Source organism: Malaya genurostris, chromosome 3 (assembly GCF_030247185.1).
Source record: "Malaya genurostris strain Urasoe2022 chromosome 3, Malgen_1.1, whole genome shotgun sequence".
In the NCBI taxonomy this organism is placed as follows: Eukaryota; Metazoa; Arthropoda; class Insecta; order Diptera; family Culicidae; genus Malaya; species Malaya genurostris.
In genome coordinates, this window is record NC_080572.1 from 267418821 (window position 1) to 267441595 (window position 22775).

General features: G+C 39.4%; 1 protein-coding gene across 7 annotated transcripts in view; it reads left to right on the top strand.

Moving 5' to 3' along the window:
* LOC131434996 (circadian locomoter output cycles protein kaput-like) overlaps window positions 1–19934 on the top strand; it is a 184956-nt gene extending 165022 nt beyond the window's left edge. For all 7 annotated transcript variants that reach the window (XM_058602418.1, XM_058602419.1, XM_058602420.1 and 4 more), the window contains 8 exons: window positions 1422–1588; window positions 1717–1874; window positions 7376–7623; window positions 7686–7875; window positions 7944–8175; window positions 8235–9263; window positions 9343–9485; window positions 18599–19934. In XM_058602418.1, the coding sequence (XP_058458401.1) occupies window positions 1422–1588; window positions 1717–1874; window positions 7376–7623; window positions 7686–7875; window positions 7944–8175; window positions 8235–9263; window positions 9343–9485; window positions 18599–18985 (2554 nt within the window). In that variant the 3' untranslated portion in view covers window positions 18986–19934. The remainder of the gene's footprint in view (window positions 1–1421; window positions 1589–1716; window positions 1875–7375; window positions 7624–7685; window positions 7876–7943; window positions 8176–8234; window positions 9264–9342; window positions 9486–18598) is intronic.
* Window positions 19935–22775: the final 2841 nt, after the last annotated feature.

The following is a 22775-nucleotide window of genomic DNA, read 5'->3' on the forward strand; positions in this document are numbered from 1 at the left end:
AATGGCGTTTTTGAAAAATTCAAATAAAATAAAAATTAGAAGAATCATCCCAACTCCACAAATATAGCAGTTAAAGTTTTAAAATTCTGGGAAAATCATCTGCTATACCAATCCTTTCAAAAAGCTTGTATTAATTCAATTTCTGTTTGGGGGCAGTTTTTATATGCTTACCCGGTTACATCCTTTGGCTTAGTTCAACTAGTGTCACCTCAGTAGTACTGTGACAAAAGGATGAATTTAAACAAAAACGACTTCACCCTACTCGATTACCCTCAATTCCCAAGTGGTAATTGTAACTTGTTAAAAACCGTGTGAAAACCGACTTTCGAATCGAGACCCGGAAGGACGATAAGTGACCGACAAAACGCGTTGTTTTCTTACCGCTCAATTTCCTCAGAGATGACTTAAGCGATTTGAATAAGCTTAGTCTCGTTGAAAAGTTGCTTTTGGGCTATCGATCAAGTTCGAAGATCAAACGGCTTCCGGTTTCGGAGATATAATGGTATAAGTGACGTAAGCGATAAAACGCGTTGTATTTTTTTTAACGCGCAATTTTCTCAGAGATGACTGAGCCACTTTCAATAAATTTAGGTTTGTTTCAAATCTACTATTGAATTGTGGATTAAGTTCGAAGATCAAATGGCTGGCACTTCCAGTTCTAAAGATATAATGGTATAAGTGACGTAACCGACAAAACGCGTTATTTTTTGCCGTTCAATTGTCTTTGAGTTGGCTCAGTCCATTTTAACAAGTCTAGGTTCATTTGAAAGGTACTATTGAATTATGGACCAAGTTCATCGGCTGAATTTTTTCGAAGATGACTCAACAAATTTCGGTAAACATAGGCTTATTCGAAGGCTAACAATGTCAATCAAATTTGGAAGGATGGTAGCGAACATTTCCATTTCGAGAGATGCAATGTTATATTTGACGTAACCGCCGAATCCCTCTGTTTTTTTAAATACAACAAAATTTCTCAAAGATAAAAGAATAGATTTCGAAAGACTTAGACTTGTTTGAAAGTTACTATTAGGTTATTTGATAAGCTCACAATACTAATGGTCGAGGATGAAATCTTAGACATGTTACACGCTCAATTTTAATCATACAAATATGCAACAGTAATTTAAAATAGTATTTTAGGCGATTGTTCATGCAACCCTATGCGATGCTTGGACGCATGGGTAGTTCCCAATTATTCCCATTTTCCCCTATTGAAACGATTCCGATTAGCTGAGAAAAGAAGATGTTATGCGGGTTATTTCATCTCGACAAACAAGCTTTCGATTCGAATGAAACATTCACACGCACGCACTTCTCAGCGGTCCCTTCCTTGAAAATGAACATGAAATTCATATATTTCACAACCGTAATTACATCTTTTTTTTCTCTCTCTCTCTCTCTCTTTCCTTTCCGACCAGGAACGGCCGCGAGGCGAGAAACCGGGCGGAGAAAAATCGCCGAGATAAACTGAACGGATCGATCCAGGAACTGTCAGGCATCGTACCCCACGTGGCGGAATCACCCCGGCGGGTAGATAAAACTGCGGTGCTGCGATTCTCCGCCCACGCGCTCCGGGTGGATTATGGTAAGTGTCGCTGGATCACCGACACGGTTTGACGACCGGCCGGGATGGGCCATCAATGTCAGACCGGACTGATATTTGGACACTTGAAAATTAACTGCAACACTTCTGTTTGTTCTTTTTTTTTTCAGTGTTTGGTAAATCGCCACCGGATCCGGTCAATGTGGTGAAACAGGAAGTGCAGGATAGCCTATTTCGTATGCTGAATGGATTCCTGCTGACGGTGACCTGCCGAGGACAGATCGTTCTGGTGTCCGCCTCGGTCGAACAGTTTCTAGGACACTGTCAGGTGGGTTGCTAAACTAACAAGCCATTTAGTTGTTGGTTTTCTTCTGCCGTCGTCGGAGCGTCCGGTGGCCGATCGGCTGTTCGCCCATAAGCGGCTCTTGATATTTATTTAATTAATCTTAGAAAATATTGCATTATGGCAGAACAACCCCTTTTTTGGTTGTTTCTGGGGTAGAAAACGTTTTTTTGTGTTGAGTAGAAACCATAAAGAGCCTTTAATGATTGTACTTGATTTGGCTAGTTTTTGTGGGTTCTCACACGGTCCGGTTAGAGCTTTAATGTGTGGTTGGTTTACGAATTTAATTTTGTTTAATGGAAAGAAGTTAGTTTTCAGGAAACCATTTTTTTTTTGCTCGTTCTAAAAATAATGGTTTCGTTTGCTGGTAGATTTGCAGTGTTAGGCTGATAATTTAAATACAAAAAAGTTGATTAAAATCATTAGTTAGTCAGTATAATCGAAACAGTAGCTATGCAATTCTTCTGTACGCTACGAACCGGCAACGAAGTCTGGTCAACAGAAGGTTTTCTTCACTCTATTCGTTGCAGCTTCCTAATTGAAAAAAAAACTGGTTATAACTCAACCCCCCTTTTTTGATATGTCACTCAGAAGATATCTGATGCATATCAAGAATGCATGAGATCATTTATTTAAATTAGCTGAAAAAGGCTGGTTTACGTAGGCTATTAGCAGCAGTAGTAGTTTTTGATCTTTTGTTAGATAATCGTAAAGCAAGTATATAATTAGTTGCTGATTAAAAATTGCTAATTTTTTAATATGACTACCATGAGGTTTTCACAAAACCGAGTTGCGTTTTGGATCTGCTGTGTCTATTCTGACTTTAAGAGTAAGATGAAATTAGGTGCAATCTTCGCTCTTAGAAGCACACTCGAACATACATACTTACCGGATTTTCGACAGTTTGATGTTTTGATCAAAATCGCTACTGTTTCCCAACCAAGCACGCTTCACTCAAACCCACATACAGACAATTTTTCATCCGAGAAAATCGGATCGCCTTTTTCACTCTGCTCAACCATTTAACCATAAATGTAGCGGCTAAGCAGAAGTTTCGAATTTTTAGAACTGTAGGAGAAAGTCGGCAGCCTTGGGCTTTTTTACACTTGACTTTTTTTTTTAAACTGAGGATGATTTTTAAAAATTCCGCACTCTGGCATTTTAGTACACCACCTTACCTTCATTGTGATTTTTTTGTAAAAAGATTCTTTTGTACAGGGTGGGCCCTTTAAAGTGGAAGTTGAACATTTTTATTTATTATTAATTCATCCGACAATAAAAGGTCTTAATGAATATGATGTAGTCAAGTTATAAAAATGTGGATCGTTGCACTTTCTGTGCAAATTTACAAATTTTTTGCAAAATACTCCACTGAGAAAAACTAAATAGCGTCATTAAAAACAGTGAGAACAGAAGTGGATCCATGTTGCTGCCTTGAGGTACACCAGATATGTTCGTGAACGAAGATGACACACAGGAATCTAACTTGACTGTGTTGGACCGAGACGCGATATCTTGTATAAAAGAATTCGGTGATCAATTCGGTCGAACGCCGCATTCAGATCAGTGTATACGGCATCAATTTGTACTTTTTCCTCCAGACGCGAAATACAGGTCGAGGTAAAATCCAGAAGATTAGTGCTGACCGAACGCCCGGGCATAAAACCGTGTTGATCAGTGAAGATGTAATTTTTTGTACGAGTGAACAGCTTATTACTCACTATTATTTTGAAGAGCTTTGAAGCAGCCGACAAATTTGTTATACCACGGTAGTTGCATACATTGTTACGATCACCGGTTTTGTACACTGGAAACATATAAGACTGCTTCCAAATCAACGGGAAAATTCCTTGCTCAAATGGTTTGTTTAATATCACGCAAAAAGGCTCGGCTAAAACAGTTGCACAATGACTGTAGACTGCAGCGGGTATGCCATCTGGCCACGCCGAGAATGATCGTTTCAATTTCTTTGCCGCTGCAACCACCATATATGGAGTGATATTAAAAGTATCAACGTATACTAAGTTCTCAGGTACATCCAACGCTGCAACCTTAGCTTCGATGTCAGAGGCAGTATTTCCAGAAAATACTGAATTTCCAGAAAATACCTTTGGCCTCGAGTACAAAATGTGCCCTTTTTTCAGTGTTTTCTATCGGTTTGGTCAATGTGTTGGTCGATATGGCAGCATTCCACGTCGTATGTTGTCTTCGAGTTGATCTATGGTTCTTGGCTTATCAGCGTATACCTTGGATTTCAAACAGCCCCGAAAAAAAACTTTCGGGAGCCAGTGAAAATCATCGTTTCTCGGTTTGACTCGTCCGGAGTACAATGGTAAAAAATCGATTGCTAGTCGAGCTGTATGGCATGTTGCACCGTCCTGTTGAAGCCTGTACCCATTCAAACCATTTTCATTTTCATTTGGCATCACAAAATCATTCATTATGACTCGATAACGATCGCCATTAACAGTTTTCGTTGTTCCATAATCGTCTTGGAAAAAATAGGGAACAATAACCATATCCGCACAAACATCACACCCAAGGATGGCTCTTTTATCGTTTAAAAGAACGCTCTCTAGCAACTTTTCACACGATTCAATCAGTGCCATCAAAGAGAGACGGATATAATCGCAGCAACAAAAAATGGTTCATTTAACATAGAATAGACACCAGTGCGAAAGCGAATTTCTCTCGATGACCTGTCTGAGAATCAAAGGTTAGCACGCTGCTGTGGGGATTCTCTCTGAAGCAACAAACGGTCGCTTATTCTCGTTTCGCGATCCGATTCTATAGGGACAGTAGATAATTGCGATAGAATCATTTTACTATTGCCGCTGATTGTAACTATGTGCAAATCACCTTTGTATACGTTGTGTCTATGAAAATGTATGTGAATGCTCCACACAAGGGTTTTGGAATATGGCAACCTAGTATGAGAATTATCAAGTCGAATCATCGATTCGATTTTCTACGATAATTGTCAACTTGCGATTCTCTCTTGGATAATTCCGCACAGCACCGCATTATCAGACTGTAATTTTTTTAAAGGCCGTGAAATACTCAGATTATGAAGTGGAGCGAAGAAATGTAGAAAAATTCTCTCACGGTTCATGCATTGAGAGACACGAGTTCTTTTAGCATCTTCTATCGTATTGAAAATGTTGTATACAATATAGAGAAATATCGGGCAACTTCTGTCAAATTATCGGCTACAAATTGCTTGCCAGACCTTAGCTTTCTTACCAAATTTTTCGACTTCAATCGATGTCTCGGACTGGTTTAACACTTGCCTTTCTCGCACCGTATAATATTGTGGTCCCGGCAAGGATTTGTAATCGAGTTTCACGTAGGTTTCGTCGTCCATGATTATGCAGTTTAAATTTCCAGCATGAATCGTATTGTACAGCTTTCGAGTCCTCGGCCTGATCGATGCATCTTGTTTCGGACTACGTTTTGGTTGTTTCTGCTTCTTATAGATTCGAAGATTCAAACGTTCTTTAGCACGAAGATACGCCTTCATACGACGATGTACTGCGATGAGCACCCCGTCTCCGATAGTTTTTGAGCTATTTAGGGGGCTGCGATCGATGCAGAGGACTTCGTAGATAGATCCAAAGATCTAACTGGCAAATTAGTGACGATTGGCTCGACTGTGGGGAGCGTATCGGGGGCTTCCATGGTGCGAACAACGGTGCATCTCGATATCCTATCCAGAATGAAAGGAGAACGACGGAGCATGTACACTAAAACATCAATTTACGCGAACTTAATTCAGGTTAATTTAATTTACGCGTTTTATTCGAAATAATGAAGGAAATCTCAATTTATATACATACTCTGAGGTCTCGTTTTCGCGGGGGATACGTACCGGAAATTCGCGTAAAAAACCGCGTAGCTTCGGAAATCCGCGAAAAACCTCAAAACTGAAGGAAAAAAAATGTAGATGCCAAATATCTTACAAATGCATGAAACGTCCAGATCTGATGTTAACAAAAAATTTTTTTTTGTGAAAATCGACTTTGGGACTTACAGAGTACTTGAGACCGCGTAGCTTCGGAAATCCGCGTAGCAAAAATACCGCAAAATGGAAGAAAATTGTTTTTTATGTCGTATGTCTTAGAAATGCATGGAACGTCCAGATCTGGTGTATTTTGAACATTTATTTTTAAACCCAATTTCTAAGTGTCAAAGAGTTGACTTAAAAAAAAATATCGGGATAACACCAGATCTAGAAGTTTCATGCATTTCCAAGACAAAACAAGAAAACCACGTAACTTGGGAAATCCGCGTAACTTCGGATAGCCGTGTAAAAAAGCCGCGTTGAAGTATTGTATTGTGAATATTGTGAAATGCACATTAATGAATTGTTTAGTTTCAAATAATCTAAATAAGATCGTAATCGAATCATCTGGAAAGCAAATATTGTATATAATCACTTTTATATGACTATTGAGTGCGGTATATACTCGTAGTATCATTTACAGAAAATTGACATACTGTGATAAGACTAAGACTGTAGAAGAACTTGCTCATCCAAACCCTTCTCGGAAAAGCCCTGAAGGCCTACCAACGTCACCAACGTGATCCATCTAAAAACTACCTGAAGTTCAGGCCTTGGGATCTACCAGTCCCACAAATTTGACAAAAGTTCGCAATTCTGCTTCTGTAGTATACAAGATTTTATTTTCGCAATCTAGTTTATCTACCTTCACCCAATCTGTATTGATGAATAGAAAAACTAAGATGTTGATCCGTAGTTTTCAGTAATTTGTGTTCCACAGGTATGCTCTAATCATAAGTTGTTATGACTGCAAATATTTCCGAATGCGTAAACCAAAAATTATATGATTTTTCGATTGATCTTTCGCTTAAAATCGAACTGGCTAACAACAACCAGTGGTGAAAAATATGTGTCGAAAGATTAAAAGTCACACCGGAAGTGATCTACCTCGCAGACAGTAAACAAACGAACCGTAAAATGCAACAAAGTTTATTCCAGTACCACTGTTTATCAATAATGATTTGATAATATTTAATCAGTGATCGGTTGTTGTGAATTCGAATTGTGGGTTAGCCTGGAAAGTCGTGTCGACATTGTAGCGCGAAACAAAATTAAACTAAAAGCGTCATCCTAGTTTCGAATTATTACACTCCATCATCAATCGCAATCGCACTTACGTTGGTACAGATTATAATATAAAATCAAATCAAACGCCATTACGACAATGGCCTGCAGGTTATCTTAATCTGAATTGTTGTGGGAACAAAATTAGAAAATTTTCACGGTCATTGCAAGGCTAAAAATTACGTTCCAGTTCCAGTCGTAGAGAACCTTCTAAATTCAACATAATAAACCTTCCGAATCGCTTCTCTATGCTCATCACGCATACAACTTAAAACATACCAACGCAATTCTATTTATTATTTCTTCGAACGTCAGTGCTAACCGCATTAATTAATCGCTGTCACTTTATTTTCCTCCACAGACCGATCTTTATGGGCAAAACCTGTTCAACCTCATCCACCCGGACGATCATAACTTGCTCAAACAACAGTTGGTTCCCAGTAACTTAACGAATTTATTCGACTCCCCGGCAACGACATCAACGGCACCGGTGGCACCACATCCGGCAACACCGGTCGATGGCAACGATGAACTTCACCGGCGATCGCAGGAAGAGGAGGATGAAATAGATCGCAAACTGAGACAAGATCGCAGAAAGTTTTCGATAAGGTAACATACTTTCCGCTGTTTGTTTGATTTGTTTGAAGACTTAATCTTGTGCTAACAAACAGGATCGCCCGAGCTGGTCCCCGATCGGAACCAACGGCATACGAGCTGGTTACGATCGATGGGTGCTTTAGGCGAGCGGATGCAGCACCACGTGGCATCAAACCGAATGGTCCCTCCGGATTGCAGTTGCTACGAAGGGCACGAGGCCGAGACGATGGGATTGCCCTACATAGCGTTAACGGAAATGATATTGTAAGTTTTTTGATATTGTACTTGACAGATCTAAGCTAAGATTGACCTTGTTCTCCCTCGCCCAACAGGTGCTAGTGGCGATGGCACGCGTCACGAAAGTGCCAACCATCTGTGATCGATTGATTGAGGCTTGTAAGTACGAGTACAAAACGCGCCATCTCATTGACGGTAGGATAGTGCAGTGTGACCATCGGATATCGGTGGTAGCCGGTTATATGACCAACGAGGTGTCCGGACTGTCACCGTTCACCTTCATGCACAAGGACGATGTGCGGTGGGTCATCGTGGCTCTTCGGCAAAGTAAGACCAACGCAACCTGACATTTAGGAAACAACTTAATTTCTTTACTTCGTTTTCAGTGTACGATTACAACCAAAAAGATGGCGAATCCTGTTACCGCCTGATGACACGGACGGGTGACTTCATCTATCTGAAAACCCGTGGCTATCTTGAGGTAGATGACACCACCAAGGTAGTTCAGTCGTTCGTCTGCATCAATACGCTCGTGTCGGAGGAGGAAGGCCGTCGACTGGTTCGCGAGATGAAGCGAAAGTTCTCGGTCATCGTGGATCAAGAGGAACTCCCGGACGAAAGTGACGAGCCGTCTGTGGAAAATCCACAGCAAATCGAACGTGCGGTGATGAACTTAATCACGAATCTGCATGCGGTGGAAAATGAACCCTCGGACGGACCGCCTATGTCGTTCCCCCAGTCACCAACCGTCGAAGCTGCTGGTAAATCTTCACTGGCCATCATTGCGCCGAAACCGAGCCAAGTAAAATCGGCTATCGTCAAGAGTATGAATGTGATTGCGATAGCTTCCAAAAAAATGAGTGAAAATGGAAACGATTCACCGGCCCGAGACGAGTGTAGCACCACCAAGAAGGACCGGAGAGAGCCGGAAAACATCACAAGTGCCGAAACGCAACGCCCTTCTGTACTTCACAAGGTGCAGAATCAAAGTCCCGTTCCGGAGTCCCGTGTGCCACCGTTGCCAAACTCGGAGCATTATTTCACGCAGCCTTTCTCGCCCGCCAGTACCACCAGTAGCAGCAGTAGCAGCTGCAGTAACTCGGTTCTCTCGCCCGCATCACATCAGCCGTTCCAGCGGAACAGTCGAAGTCCATTCGGCGGAAGCGTACCGCCTACATCTCCACCCGCCATCGCAACTACCTCGGCATCGTACTCGCGAATAGCAAACCTGGACAACACCGCAAGTGGCCATACACGAACCACCAGCGTGCTGAAGCGGACCTACAGCAACAACAGCATCAGCAGTAATTATGACGATGCCGGTAATACCCTTGAGTACATCGAGTTGAAACGGTGCAAAGCTAGTCCGTCGGATCTGAGTGCCTGCTTGAACAATCTGATCAACCCGGCGTCGGGTAAGTTTGCCGGCTGATATACATATCTTAGGAATCGCGTTATTTTGGAAATAAATTTGTTTTTATTTTTTGGTTTCAGATCTTACCACAATGTTACCTAACGCACTGGATGCGGTGGATCGGTCGTTGCTGAAAATAGAAAGCACGACCGCAATCATGCGGGAGCAAGTCAGTGGATACGGAAACCTGCAGCACTCCCAGCAGCGACTAGATCGGATAGTGGTAAGTAACTTGTTTTCTTCAGCCGAGTGCTTTCTTAATATTATTCGGGCCGATGAAATTATTTACTGTTTCATTTTCATCGTAGTTGTAACTTTCTCATAACTATTATATCAGATTAAAAAAAAAACAACTGTACTTGAATTCGATGGTATGTTTTTTAGTTACAATCAATCAACAGACACAACTTGGTCCTAACGATAATTCCTAATAATATTCAGTTTGTACGTATTAGCTCCGTGATACGATCTCTGCAAACTGATAACAGCACCTCAGCTCTCAATCGCAGAAGATATCTGCTATTATTAAAGCGCTTCATACTATCCCGTCGCACCTGTAGTGTGTCGAAACCGATTGGTAGCCCGCGTTTTTTTCTAGCTCGGTACTTGATGAGGATCGTTCCACGGCAATTGGCGAAGAACGAAGCGAACAAATCTGCATTGTATCGAATCGATTCTATGGGCACTGCTCTGGTAGCGGGGATATTCCAAACTGCCGAGTCTTAAATATTAAGACTTCAAGGAACAAACGAAGGGATCTGCAAAAATCTTAGTCATTACCATTAAGCAAGTCATTACCATATTCAACGCTAGTTGGTATTCATATTTCAAGGACTCATCCGTCATTCGAAATGAAATAGTTCATTACATGTCGGTATTTACGTTCATATGGTTCAGAGCAGTTCGCTTTCACATCTCATCCAAGTCAGTCGACAAAACAAAAGCGCTTACGTTCGGGACAGAAGAAACCAAGTACAGTATTGTGTAGTGAACAATAGAACGACCTCAAAATGAGTGAACCAAACGAACAAAAACTACCGCCGACATGAAAGAATACAATTGTTGTTGACTTCAGGCAGTGCAAAATTCGACCTTCGATACGAGAACTTGAAGGTTTTCTTAAGAAGCAAATGCATCTTGACATTAAATGTGTGCATTTATTTCAATGCAATAAGACGAATAACGTTGTTTACATCCAGTTTTATAAAGAGTTGGATGCAATTCAATTCGCAAAAGACAATAACAATGTGCACTATGTGGCAGGCATGTCCAAACACTGCACTGCACTGCGTGCTTCATATAACCACCGCCACCGCGTGTATTGAGAATGCCAGTGCACAAAGATAAACACGAAACGCAATATCCGAAGCCACGGTGCTCGTGGCGCTGTTTTATTTTCGGCACTGGTGTTTCAAGCTTCGGCATACACCGAAACCGCGTGTTTTCATTTTCGTTAAACACCGGAGCCGAGTGTTTTCAATTTCGCGAAGGCACCGAAGAGCACCCATGCGTTGGTTATATTGTCAATCAATTGAATTCAATCAGACGCGTATTGACGAAAAAAGAATTAATCATTCAAACGCATTTTTCGTCATACCGTGGCGCTATAGGTGCTTATAGTACAAGCAACGTATATGGCAAAATCGGAAGCTCTCGACTTCAGTGCTGCCCGAAAATCCAAGCACCGGTGGTTGACAATTACACGACCACCGCTACGGATGCTTTTTCTACTGCGTTCGGTGTTTTTTTTTCAACACGGGCACGAAGCGTAGCATTCAATACTCCTGGTGGTGTGCTCACGACTGAAGGTGAGTACCGTGCAGAACGGATCCGTGTATTTGCCATGCCTGCTATGTGGAGTACGAGAACATTAAGTACAACATTCCAGTATATATGGGAGATAGTGCTATAGAAGTGCGTGTGCATGATCTTCCCTCAAGCGTCACCGATTCTTATATTCGCAAAACTATGTCCCAATACGGAGAGATTCTCTCTATCGAAAAAGAAAAGTGGAAGAATTTTTTCCCCGGTATTCTAAATGGCGTACTTTTGTTACGCATACACTTGAAGAGGCCTATACCTTCTTATGTGATTTTCGGTCAAGATACAAGAATTCCGTGCAAATCACTTGTTACCTATGACAATCAGATGGCCACATGTCAATATTACCAAAAAGCTGTTCACTACGGTAAGCCATGTGATAAACTTTACAAGGAGACAACTTCACCAAAGGACAACGGTGCTTCCTTCACACCAGCCCCAAGCAACCCCAGTACAACTGTTACAGCCACCAACAACAATGAAGCATCCCCTTCAACGAAACCATCATCATCTCCTATATAACAAAGTAAACCAGCTGCAGTTAACAACTTACCCTCCAACCAACAAGCAACTGCAACCAATGTACAACAAGGCGCATCTACAGCAACTCTCAACGAGCCCAAGACTACGATCAACAAGGACAACGAAAAGAAAACGGAAATCACACACAACACCGACGATGAAGCAATGGATGATGAGATATGCCGCGGACGAAGTGATCCCCCATCCTCGTTGGATGGAAATGAAAACTCATTTCCCCCTAGAAAAAGGGTGACAACGAGATCCAATAGCAAAAAAAATTTTTTTAAGTTACAAAAAATGTAAGCCAATCGGCCACTTAAAGCTTTTACGCAAAAAGGCCAGAATAAAAATTTTATTACAAAAAAAATGGTTCAGAGGTTAAAATTGTCGCGTATTATAATTGAAAAATACATTCCAACAGCCTTATGTTACTTTTTTAACTGTCTCATTCCTAAACGATCGCATTCAAACAAAAAACAAAAAACAAAAAGTGAGAAAGCAACGTGAGCCAACGTCACTCTTTTCCGTACACGGTTAAATGGAACTACTCATTAATGCGTACCATAAATACCCAGACTTTCAATCAGTTCTAGCCGTCACAAAATGAGTACTTTTCCAATCGGAAAATGGGTACAGAAATGCTCGTGTCAGTATTGCTGTTCCTCAAATAAAATGGGTAAAATTCAACTTATTATTGGTTAAGATTTTTTAAAAGCGTAAATATCACGGTGTTTTCCATTTGTCTCATGCACAATCAGCATGCTTTCAAAGAAATTCCGGATGGAAAGCAGATATAACCGAAAATAAAGAAAGAATCAAAACTTATTTGAAACATTGATCATTATTGCAGATTTCATAAGAGGATGTCTTCGTATAACGACCAATTAACCCGCAAGGGTATAAAGCATAAGGAAACAATGGAGACAAATATTTGGCATAGAAGCTAAGCTAGCAGCTCCATCAATTAGATGGATTTCGGACTCTTAATCCACTCGGATTATAACACTTCTGTATCGCATACTTTTTGTCGAAGCGAAGATTTTTTTTTGCATATCTATCTCCTTGTACCATTATTTCCTGTGGAAAGGAATAAATTAACGCGTTAATCGATACGTTCTTTAAATTGTTCGCAATGTTCAATTTGGGAATTCCGTTAAATTTAGTAAAAACTGCAGTTTCCCTGGACGTGTTTGGCTACAAAATTAAATTATACAGTAATCGTTCGATAATTCCGAATTTCTGTTTGAAAGTGAAAATACAGAAAAATCAGTGTAACGTGCAGGTTACGTAAATTTGACTCTAATAAATGGTTTAAAATTACACACTAGTTGTAAATACTAGGGGCTGGGGTCCACTAGTAGATTGATAGTACCTATTAGCTCTTAGGTTGTTTTCTTCTTCCATGTTATTGATTGTCTATGTATTCAATATAAAGATATCATATATCGGTATATTGAACACATAGTAAAAAAAAACTTGATATTAATATTTCATACAATAAGTTATTATTTTTCTCGGTAGCCGGCTGCCCAGATCAACCAATATAACCAATTAATAATTTTAATAAACAATTAAAATAATTAAGCGGAAATAATAAAGAATTAAGACGCTCGTGAAATCTATTGTATCACGTAATTTAATTTATAAAAAAATAGGCAAGTTTTTATTCTCTACGGGATAGTATTGCAATTTTTCTTCAGTTCCCTCGAATAAGAGCTGTGAATCAAGACTTCCAGGGACTTCAATATAGGATATTGTTGAAACGTTCACTCGGGAAGTCAGTGAATTTAGTGGTGCATCCGAGCATCTTGAAACCGGAACATACGCAGTAGTAACTACTAAGCAAAGTGGATTCGTTATCAAAAACTGTGGATGGTCTCGAATCGAAGCTAGCAAGCACGATAAAATGTCAATGCATTGCAATAGAGGATCGCTTAGTGTCGCGTATCGACTCAGCTCTAGATAGTCGTACTCATGACACAATTATTCAACCTGAAACTTTTGCTACGGTTACTCGATCGGGTAAAAAGACAAAACGCAAAGCTCCTGATCTTCCAAGTGGTGATACTACGAAGCATTCATCTGACGATGGTGGTTTATTGCGAACTGGCAAGAGGCGCAAGTTAATTTCTCAAAAAGGATCACAATTGATTACTAATGATGCTGAGGTGACACCATCTACAATGCCCATACCCGCAGAAACTAGTAACAATACAATTGATAGCGTAAATTGGAATGACGTACTCTTTAATTGCGATGTCAATCAAGCTGCTGAAAAAATCGGCCACGTCTTTCTCTATGCCATCGATCAATTTGTGCCGAAAGTTATGAAGTCTCACACCCTTCAGCCTAAATGGTCATACGAGAGACTCAAACAATTGAAAGCTGCTAAAAGATCCGCTCTGAGAAAATATTCGAAAAATAGAACTGATTACCTTCATCCACGATATGTGGCGATAAATAGCACATACAAACGTCTGAATAAACAGTTGTTTGAAGCTTATCAACAGAAAACACAGGATAATCTAAAAAACAACCCGAAAGCTTTTTGGTAATATGTTAACGAACAGAGAAAAGAAAGTGGGCTGCCGAAAACTATGGTAAACGGTGATATTGAAGCAAAATCGACTGATAGTATTTGTAGTCTTTTTCGTGATCACTTCAGCAACGTTTTCGGCGACTCTCCGAACACTATATCGATTGGTGATGTGATCGAAGCGTGCAAGCGTCTTAAATGTCCATCGAATCCTGGCCCTGATGGTATCCCGTCAATTGTGCTAAAAAAATGTGCTCCCAGTATCGCAACTCCATTGGCCAACATTTTCAATAGTTCGCTGTCGTCAGGCATATTTCCAGACATCTGGAAAACCTCGCTACTATTCCCCATTCACAAAAAAGGTGATAAACATATAATCTCTAACTGTCGTGGTATTGCGTCATTAAGTGCACCTTCTAAATTATTTGAGCTGATTGTCGTGGATTTCATGCACCGTTGTAGCTCACAGTACATATCTACCGACCAACATGGATTCGTTCCCAAGCGTTCAACAAATACAAATATCGTTTGTTATACATCGCACATCATTTTTGAGTTGGAGAAGGGTCATCAAACTGACTCTATCTATACCGATTTATCAGCTGCTTTCGACAAGATCAATCATGATATCGCTCTAGCGAAACTCAACCGCCTTGGATTTCATGGTAGATTTTTAGACTGGATAAAGTCCTATCTCGTTGACCGCCAAATGTCGGTAAAAATTGGTGACACTGTTTCTAATTCGTTTTCCATTACCTCTGGTGTGCCACAAGGTAGTCACCTTGGACTTCTTCTGTTTCTGCTTTACATCAACGACGTTAATCTTTCCCTGAAGTGCTTGAAGCTCTCGTACGCAGACGACTTCAAACTGTTTTTAAAAATAAAGCGATGCTAAATTTTTCCAACAACAACTTGATATTTTCGGTAATTGATGTCAGGTCAACAGGATGGTACTAAATGCTTCAAAGTGTTCTATCATAACGTTCAGAAAACCGATCATTTTCAACCATTCGCTTCTTAAGACCGAGCTAAATAGAGTAAGCTGCATTAAAGATCTAGGAGTCCTACTTGATAGCAAATTAACTTTTTGCGATCATGTATCATATATCGTTTCTAAGGCATCCAAACAACTCGGACACATCTTCCGAATGACGAAATCATTCAGTAACATACACAGCTTGAAAGCATTACATATAGCCCTGGTTCGCTCTGTTCTCGAGTTTTCTGCAGTTGTGTGGTCACCTTATTACCATAACGGGGTACAAAGCACTGAAGCTGTGAAGCATAAATTCGTCCGTTTTGCCTTACGTCAGCTGCCTTGGAGAGGGCCCCATAACCTTCCCAGATACGAACTTAGATGTAATCTCATTGGACTTGAGTTGCTTAGTGATCGACGCAATGTTTCGAAAGCAATGTTTGTTACCGATTTAATTCTGGGAAACATCGACTGCTCCAGCCTTCTTGGGCAACTCGATATAAATATCAGACGTAGAACTCTCCGGAATAACCCTTTTCTTGTCCCCCAGTTTGCTAGAACGAATTATGCGAAGAACGAACCTGTATCAAGCATGATTCGTATATTTAATCGTTGTTATACTATTTTCGATTTACATCTGTCTCGTACTACTCTCAGACGCTCATTTATAGTATTTTTTAAGAACTTGACCTAAGAATGACATTACTTATAATTCGTATATTTGTATTCAAGTTTGTGAGTTCTAAGTATATTATGTTAGTTTGTAAGTGTACCTTGTATTTTATTATAATTAATTAATGTATCATTTGGATGTGATTATCTGTTGGTACAAAAGATGAGGAGGTTTTATGCCTACTGGAGAGAGATTCTTAATAAGTATCAACTCCAGTGGGCTTTTCTCTGCTCCAAATAAATAAATAAATAAATAAATGATTGATATGATACAGTATATACGGCCTCTAGTAACAAGAAGTGTTGGACTAACATCCCTTCTCATTCCTTAGACGATCTACGTTTCGGGCCTGGCCGGCGCCGGTACTGATCGATGAATTCTGGGATTACCAGAAGATGTACATTGAAGGATGATTTACCAGTCCCAGGTGGGATCATTTAGAAACTCCCTGTACAATTTCAGCTAATCCCAATCAGTAACGGAGTAGCAACCAGGGGTGGTCGCTCAAGCTCAAATTACCCACCAGTTGTAAATACTCTAAATAATTTTTTTTTGTTTCGGTTATAGAGGTTTTAACCTTAGGGTCATTCGCCTCTTCGGGCCAGAAAAACTCTGACCCTATGTGCGGGGTTGGGAATCGAACCCAGGTGGGCTGCGTGAAAGGCATCGACTTGCCCATTACGCTACACCCGTCCCCCCTCTCTAAATAATTGTATTTTCCATTTTTATTCGAGTTTCTAGCACTGACTAGCCGCCCATTTTCTTCTACTGAAATCTGATTATAAAATTACCCAAATTCTGACATATATGGACAGTACCCACTTTTGAATAAAAGTCTTTCACCTACATATTGAATGAGTTTTCCCAGTTTTGTCCGATATGGGTAGCATAGTACTCATTTACGAGTACTTTCATTTACACGTGTATGACAAGACCAACGAAAATGTCATTTGCTTGGAAACTCAGTCAAATTTCAAATCCCTTTCTCTCTTCAAGATGATGAAAATCTGTGAAGTTTGGCTATAAAAAGAGTCTAAAATATGATAAATTAAAGTTCCTGAACCTCTTTTGAATCCAAAACTACTATAGATACGAGCACCAGCAGGTGACAATCATTGTATATCGTTTTCTGTACTCGATTCTAGAAGCTTCGGTTGAATAACGATACTGCACAGTATGCGATTTTCACTAAAAACCGAATATGATGAAAATTTGAAATTTTGAAACTACTATTCCGTTAGGTTCGTTGACAGGATAGAGATCTCGTTCTCAAATTTTACAAGCGGAGCTGATAGTACAATTATTTTTTGTCATTTTCGTTCATTTTGAGTCAATGAAAATTACGTTTATTAGCTCTGATATGGTTCATATTACACTACTGCGTCCTCTGAGGTGCGGATAACGTAGTAGATCTTGTCGAGTAGATGGTTTCTCTGTGAAATTCAGGATGCAGCGACGATGATGTGACAATTCCCGAGGATGACTGAAGTCAACGAAAAATGTTTGAACCGACTTGTGAGCTGACCACTTTAGTAACCGTGATGTTGTGGTTGAAAGCGAAAGTAATATTTGTTTTAATTTTTCGGCGGGAGAATTTTCTTCGGGAGTTTCAATCGGTTTTTTTCTTCGGATCTGTTTTTCGTCAGATAAAACTAAATTGATGACGGTTTCTCGTCATAACAAAAAAAGGCGCGCGGGTAATGTCACAGACATAACTGGAGGACGTGAATACGAATAAAAATGAAATGCTTTTTAACTCTTTCGAATATACATTATCGTTCGTATTAGTAGATCGTGTGAATTTTTCAAGTTATTTCAACTATTTGAAATCCTTAATCAGAATTCTGGATTGAAATCCCAAACATAAATTGTGGAACTAAATTTAGTTTCAGAATTAGGATTCAGTTCCAGAATAGTTTTAAATTCTAAACCTGAAATAAAGTTCAGAATTCTAATACTAAATTCAGCTCCCGATTCAGATGCTGAATACGGTTACTGATAATCTTTTGTCACCGTGTTATTTTGACGATTAATCGACTTTCAATCAGCGAATTGTGATAGAATCGGATACAATATCTTTACTCCGGCTCTAAGAATAGTTATAGTGTTATAGCGACGCGAAAAATAGAGGCGAATGCACCTATTTTCATCTTACTCTTAAGGTCAATCTATCGAACAGAGACAGCAGATCTCACTCTAACTAATGATTTTCGTATATGAGATGACTACCGAAGCCGAAGGTAACGGCCCTCAGTATTGCAATTTGATCTTCCAACTTGATCAATGACCTAAAAGTAGATTTCAAATGAGTCTAGGCTTGTTGCAATCGGTTTAGCCAACTGCAAAAAAAAATTGACACATCGATCTTTTCCAATCTCGTTGAGCTGAGTCTAATGCTATATAACACGAAAAGTCTCTGTAGCGATCAAAAGTCGGGGTTTTCAGCAATTCAAAAGGCACAAACTGAAACCTCTTACATATACGAAGGCTTAATTCTGGACCGGAATACTTCTCACTTTATTCGCATATCACCTCACTTGATTTTACCAGTGCTCACTTTCCAACAAAATGTTGGTGTCGTTATATTCATAATATGTTAACATCAAACTTGTTCAAGTAATTACTTTTGTCTCTAAAGTGACTTTCATAGTAAGAGCCTACACCGGTAATGAAGGGATATTATTTTACATTTTTGTATCTCCATGATCTTTTTATATTATCTGGGAGGACGTTCCTAGAATCGCTCAGATCGAAATTTTCGCAAACAACTAGTTCAATAATTTTTGTATATCTTTGTTTCCATTCCAGGAGGAACAGCAGGAGCAGCGTGAAATACTTCAGTCAATTCAGCAAGAGTATACCTATCAGATACAGTCACACGGTGGCAGCAACGATGGTCCCCGCGGGGTGCTCATTGAACCAGATGCTAATAATGATATCGAAAGGCTGAACGGAGCCACCGCCAGTAACTCAACGATGGCCACAAGGGAGCTCGCCATGGTAACCGACCGAACACCGGCCGTTGCAGACCGTGGCAGCAATCGAACTGTGGGACAATACTTTCACTCGTCGGTTAACTCACCGGTTGAGCCAACGACTTGTCCTACGACGACCACGTCGGTTATCACGACCGCCGGTCGATCGATGGCTACGGCTGGAATGTTCCAGCGTGGCACTGATTTGAATTCGAGTTAATGAAACCGTCAGATCAGCAGCCACGATCACGATGGTACAGAGCTTATTTGTATCAATTATTTCGTATAACCCGAAGTAATCTTGTGCAATCGGTTTAAGCACCGCTCGTTGGTTACCAATGTTTAACGAATGTCCTAAGTCCAAACATACAAAGATAAAACGGAATTACGTGAATTGTGTACAGTTTATATGCGATGTGTGTTATGTGAAGATTAGCGGAAATGTGAGTGATATGAGTTTTTCACATTGAAATTGATAGTATTGTTCCCATCCATGCAATTTTCCAAACTAGAGAAAATTGACTATAATACAAGATTATAGAATAGTATGGTAGTGAAGAAAGTCTTGATGAACCAATGGTACTGGACCATACATATATAGAGATAGGTTTGTTGCTAGCTTTTAAACAATGTTCAATTCTGATTCAGATTTTTTAAGATTTTTAATTTCATAGCTTTAATATCTGATAACACTCAGTGTAATGGCAAAATATGCGAAAGAAGGTCGAGATTGAAGCCGCCAAGTCGTGTGGCCTTTCTTATATACCGGAGAAGGAGAGAGAGAGGGATAAATTTGTTTAATTAGTGCAATCCTAGTAAAAAAAAAGCACGCAGATGTTGTTTTCTTTTTATTAACCATTTTGGAATAGAAGATCCACTATCTATACTAGACAAATTTTACCATGCGTGAACTGAAGTGTAGATGAGCTACATGATAGAGTATGTTACTATTATTTTACCGGAAAGAAAATGCGCTGTTATCAAACAAAATTTATATTAACTAAATGAACACTACGCAAACACACATTCAACGATTTCTAACGCGAGCGGAATAAATTCATATGAACTTGTCTGTATTGTTTAATTTAGTGCTTAAGGCAACACAAAAAACTCAAAACACGCGGTGTAATAAAACAGAAACGAAAATAAAATCCTAGGTGGCATGTGAACCGTGGATTGTTTCATTTGAAAACGGAACAAAAGAAGGGTCTTGTTGTCTGTACAGTGTTTGGAACAAAATTCAAATTTCGAAAATCGTGACTGAATTGTTCACAAAAGATTTTCTATACAAAAAATAATCCTCGATCAGAGATTTCACTGATTTTTTGCAAACGCGAGTCTCTCTAAAATTGATTTCACATGGCACAACATCAATCGTGAAAAGTTTACTAGCTAACATTCTACTCGATGATATTGAAGAAAAAAGTTCGCACGTTGAAACTATCTGAACAGATGATTTTTGGAACATGAATTCACATACGTAGTCGTTAATGCGCTATAGTGAAATTATTTACATCAAGTATTCTCATTGAATTTCTCATTCTGAAAATAGAATGTGTAAGGAAAATTGAATTTCTCATTCTAAAAATCGAATGTGTAAGGGAAAATAGAATGTGTAAGGGAAATTTTATCATTTAATTGTGGAAATTTTGTTAATTTTTTAAATACAGATAAATACAAATTTATGAATCCGCAATTAAGTTTTGCCAGCCCCTGCTGGGAAACCATGTTACTGTGGTGAGTATCCTTCTGCAAAGATCAATATAAAGTTTGTTGACCATATAGTGAGCGCTCTGATTGCTCACCGAATACCATAAAAGTTGGCTACTATAGCTCTTGCTAGAGCGTTTTAAACTTACCAACGGGCTGGTTTTGCACGAGCATGACATAACCTCACAACGATGCGAGCGGACCTTCTGCCTCTGATTCTTCGCTGAATAGCAAAGAGAACACATCTCTCCCAACAAAAAGCTATTCGATTAATAAAAGAGGTGTCGATTAGTGTAATCGATTACTATTAAGCATTAATCAATTAATGCAATTAATCGATCAAATTTTTCTAAACAGAATCAGAGCTGCCGAATGAAAATCTGTGTTGAATGTCAAATCTTTACCATTAGTGTATCATACAGTAAAAAAAATGAGAAAATGTGGTGGAAATGTCTAGAAAATTCAATAATATCTATGATCAAACGGATGGAAAAATGTATGAACATTGTAACCGTAGGCAGAATGGATAAAAAATCATTATTTAAATTGAATTTCGCATTTCCTTGAATTATGACAGATGAAACTGCAACTCTCATCATAGCAACGTTTAAACTTAGGCTGCAGACAGAGTGAGCGTGAGAAGCTGAGCCGAGTTTGGTGCTGACCAAAGCAGGAATCGTACTTACAGCGAAACAGAGGGACCCTGTCAGTGTGAAAGTTGAGCCGATTTCTCACTCACTATGTCTACAGCCTAAGGCTTAACGTTATCTGATAAGGCTTTGAATCATTTCGCGCTTTAACTTTTGGTTGATTTTTTTCAGTGTCGGAAAATAACTATCGATCTGTCGAAAATAACCATGCTCTCGAACAGAGTTATTTTTGACAACATCAAAATAACCACTCGAGTGTTAGATTTCAACCAAAAGTTAAAATTACCCGTGAAATGCTTCACAGCTTAACTGATATAAATCTCGATTAATTGATTGCTATTAATCGATTAGCTCGATTAGTGGCACTGTCGTTAAACGATTACAAATACTCGAGTACTTTAGCCTTTTAATCGAATATTTTGATTAATCGAGTAAAAAATACATCACTATTTACAACGAGATCCAGTAAAAATAATGAAATAAATGAGGTAAATAAAAAAAAACCTATTTTAATCCACCTAGTGGTGTAGTGATGCCTAACTCATATTCTCATAGGGTAAGGGCTCCCTATTTCATCTCATTTGTAAGGACGTCGCCTTCAAACCCCGATTTAGCCACTAAAATCACTGTAACTATTTCATATTACTGCTTCATTCGCCTTGCTCCACGTTGAAAATTGATTCACATTTCTTGAAAATTTAACTAATATTTATAAAACAGCTAAAAACACTAATGATGTTTTCAGTACTCTGCTCCTAATTTCATCTCAATGGATTTTTATCCATCCTATCGTTGATCTTTTATTCATCCTATAAATTAGCAATGGCGACAGCAATCAAAACAAAATATTCCACTATTACACTCTCACCCGCATTCGCATGGCTGCCAGATGGCTGACTAAACGTTGCCAGCTGGAAAAATATGGCTTGCAGACATTAGGCTCTCTGACAGCTCACTTACAACCACAAATGCAAATAAGATTGGTTTGTTTTCATCAGGAAACGCATGCATTGAACACGGTTCAGACGATCAATCAACTTCCGTCGACGTCCAGATTATTTTTATTAATTTTTTTAGCCGAATATTGCTCACATATCCGACGTTGGAATGTTCCGTGAACTTGACGTAGTGTCCTTTTATATGAATTGCTTACAATTAATGATGTTGTTCCGTAATCGTTCCATGCAGCTGATAGTCACTTGATGCTGCGTGTGAATCGCTTTTACATATTCACCCCTATTCTGTACGTCGATCGATTCGAGATATTCCGATCGAATGTGCAATTTCCATTCTGCATTCCGTTCGAGTTGGGTATGAACTCGAATATCATTCGTTCGAGTTGTAAAATTTTCGAACATTACTCGATCGACTTGCGTACGTATTACTTCTGTTCGGTTTAGAATCGTTCTAATTTGTTTATACAAGTGTGCCGGTTTCGTTTACGAAGAAATTAATAATATAAACAATATAGAACGTGTGAGTAGTGTTGACAGCTTTGATGGTTAGTGTTCGAAATTTCAAGCGTTCCCGAACGAATCATACAAGTCGAACGGAATAAAGAATGCAAAATTCGAACTCGAACGAAAGTGTAGATTCGTTCGTATCACAATTCCGTCGGATTGCAGAATCGGGGTGATTGTTTTGTTTTCA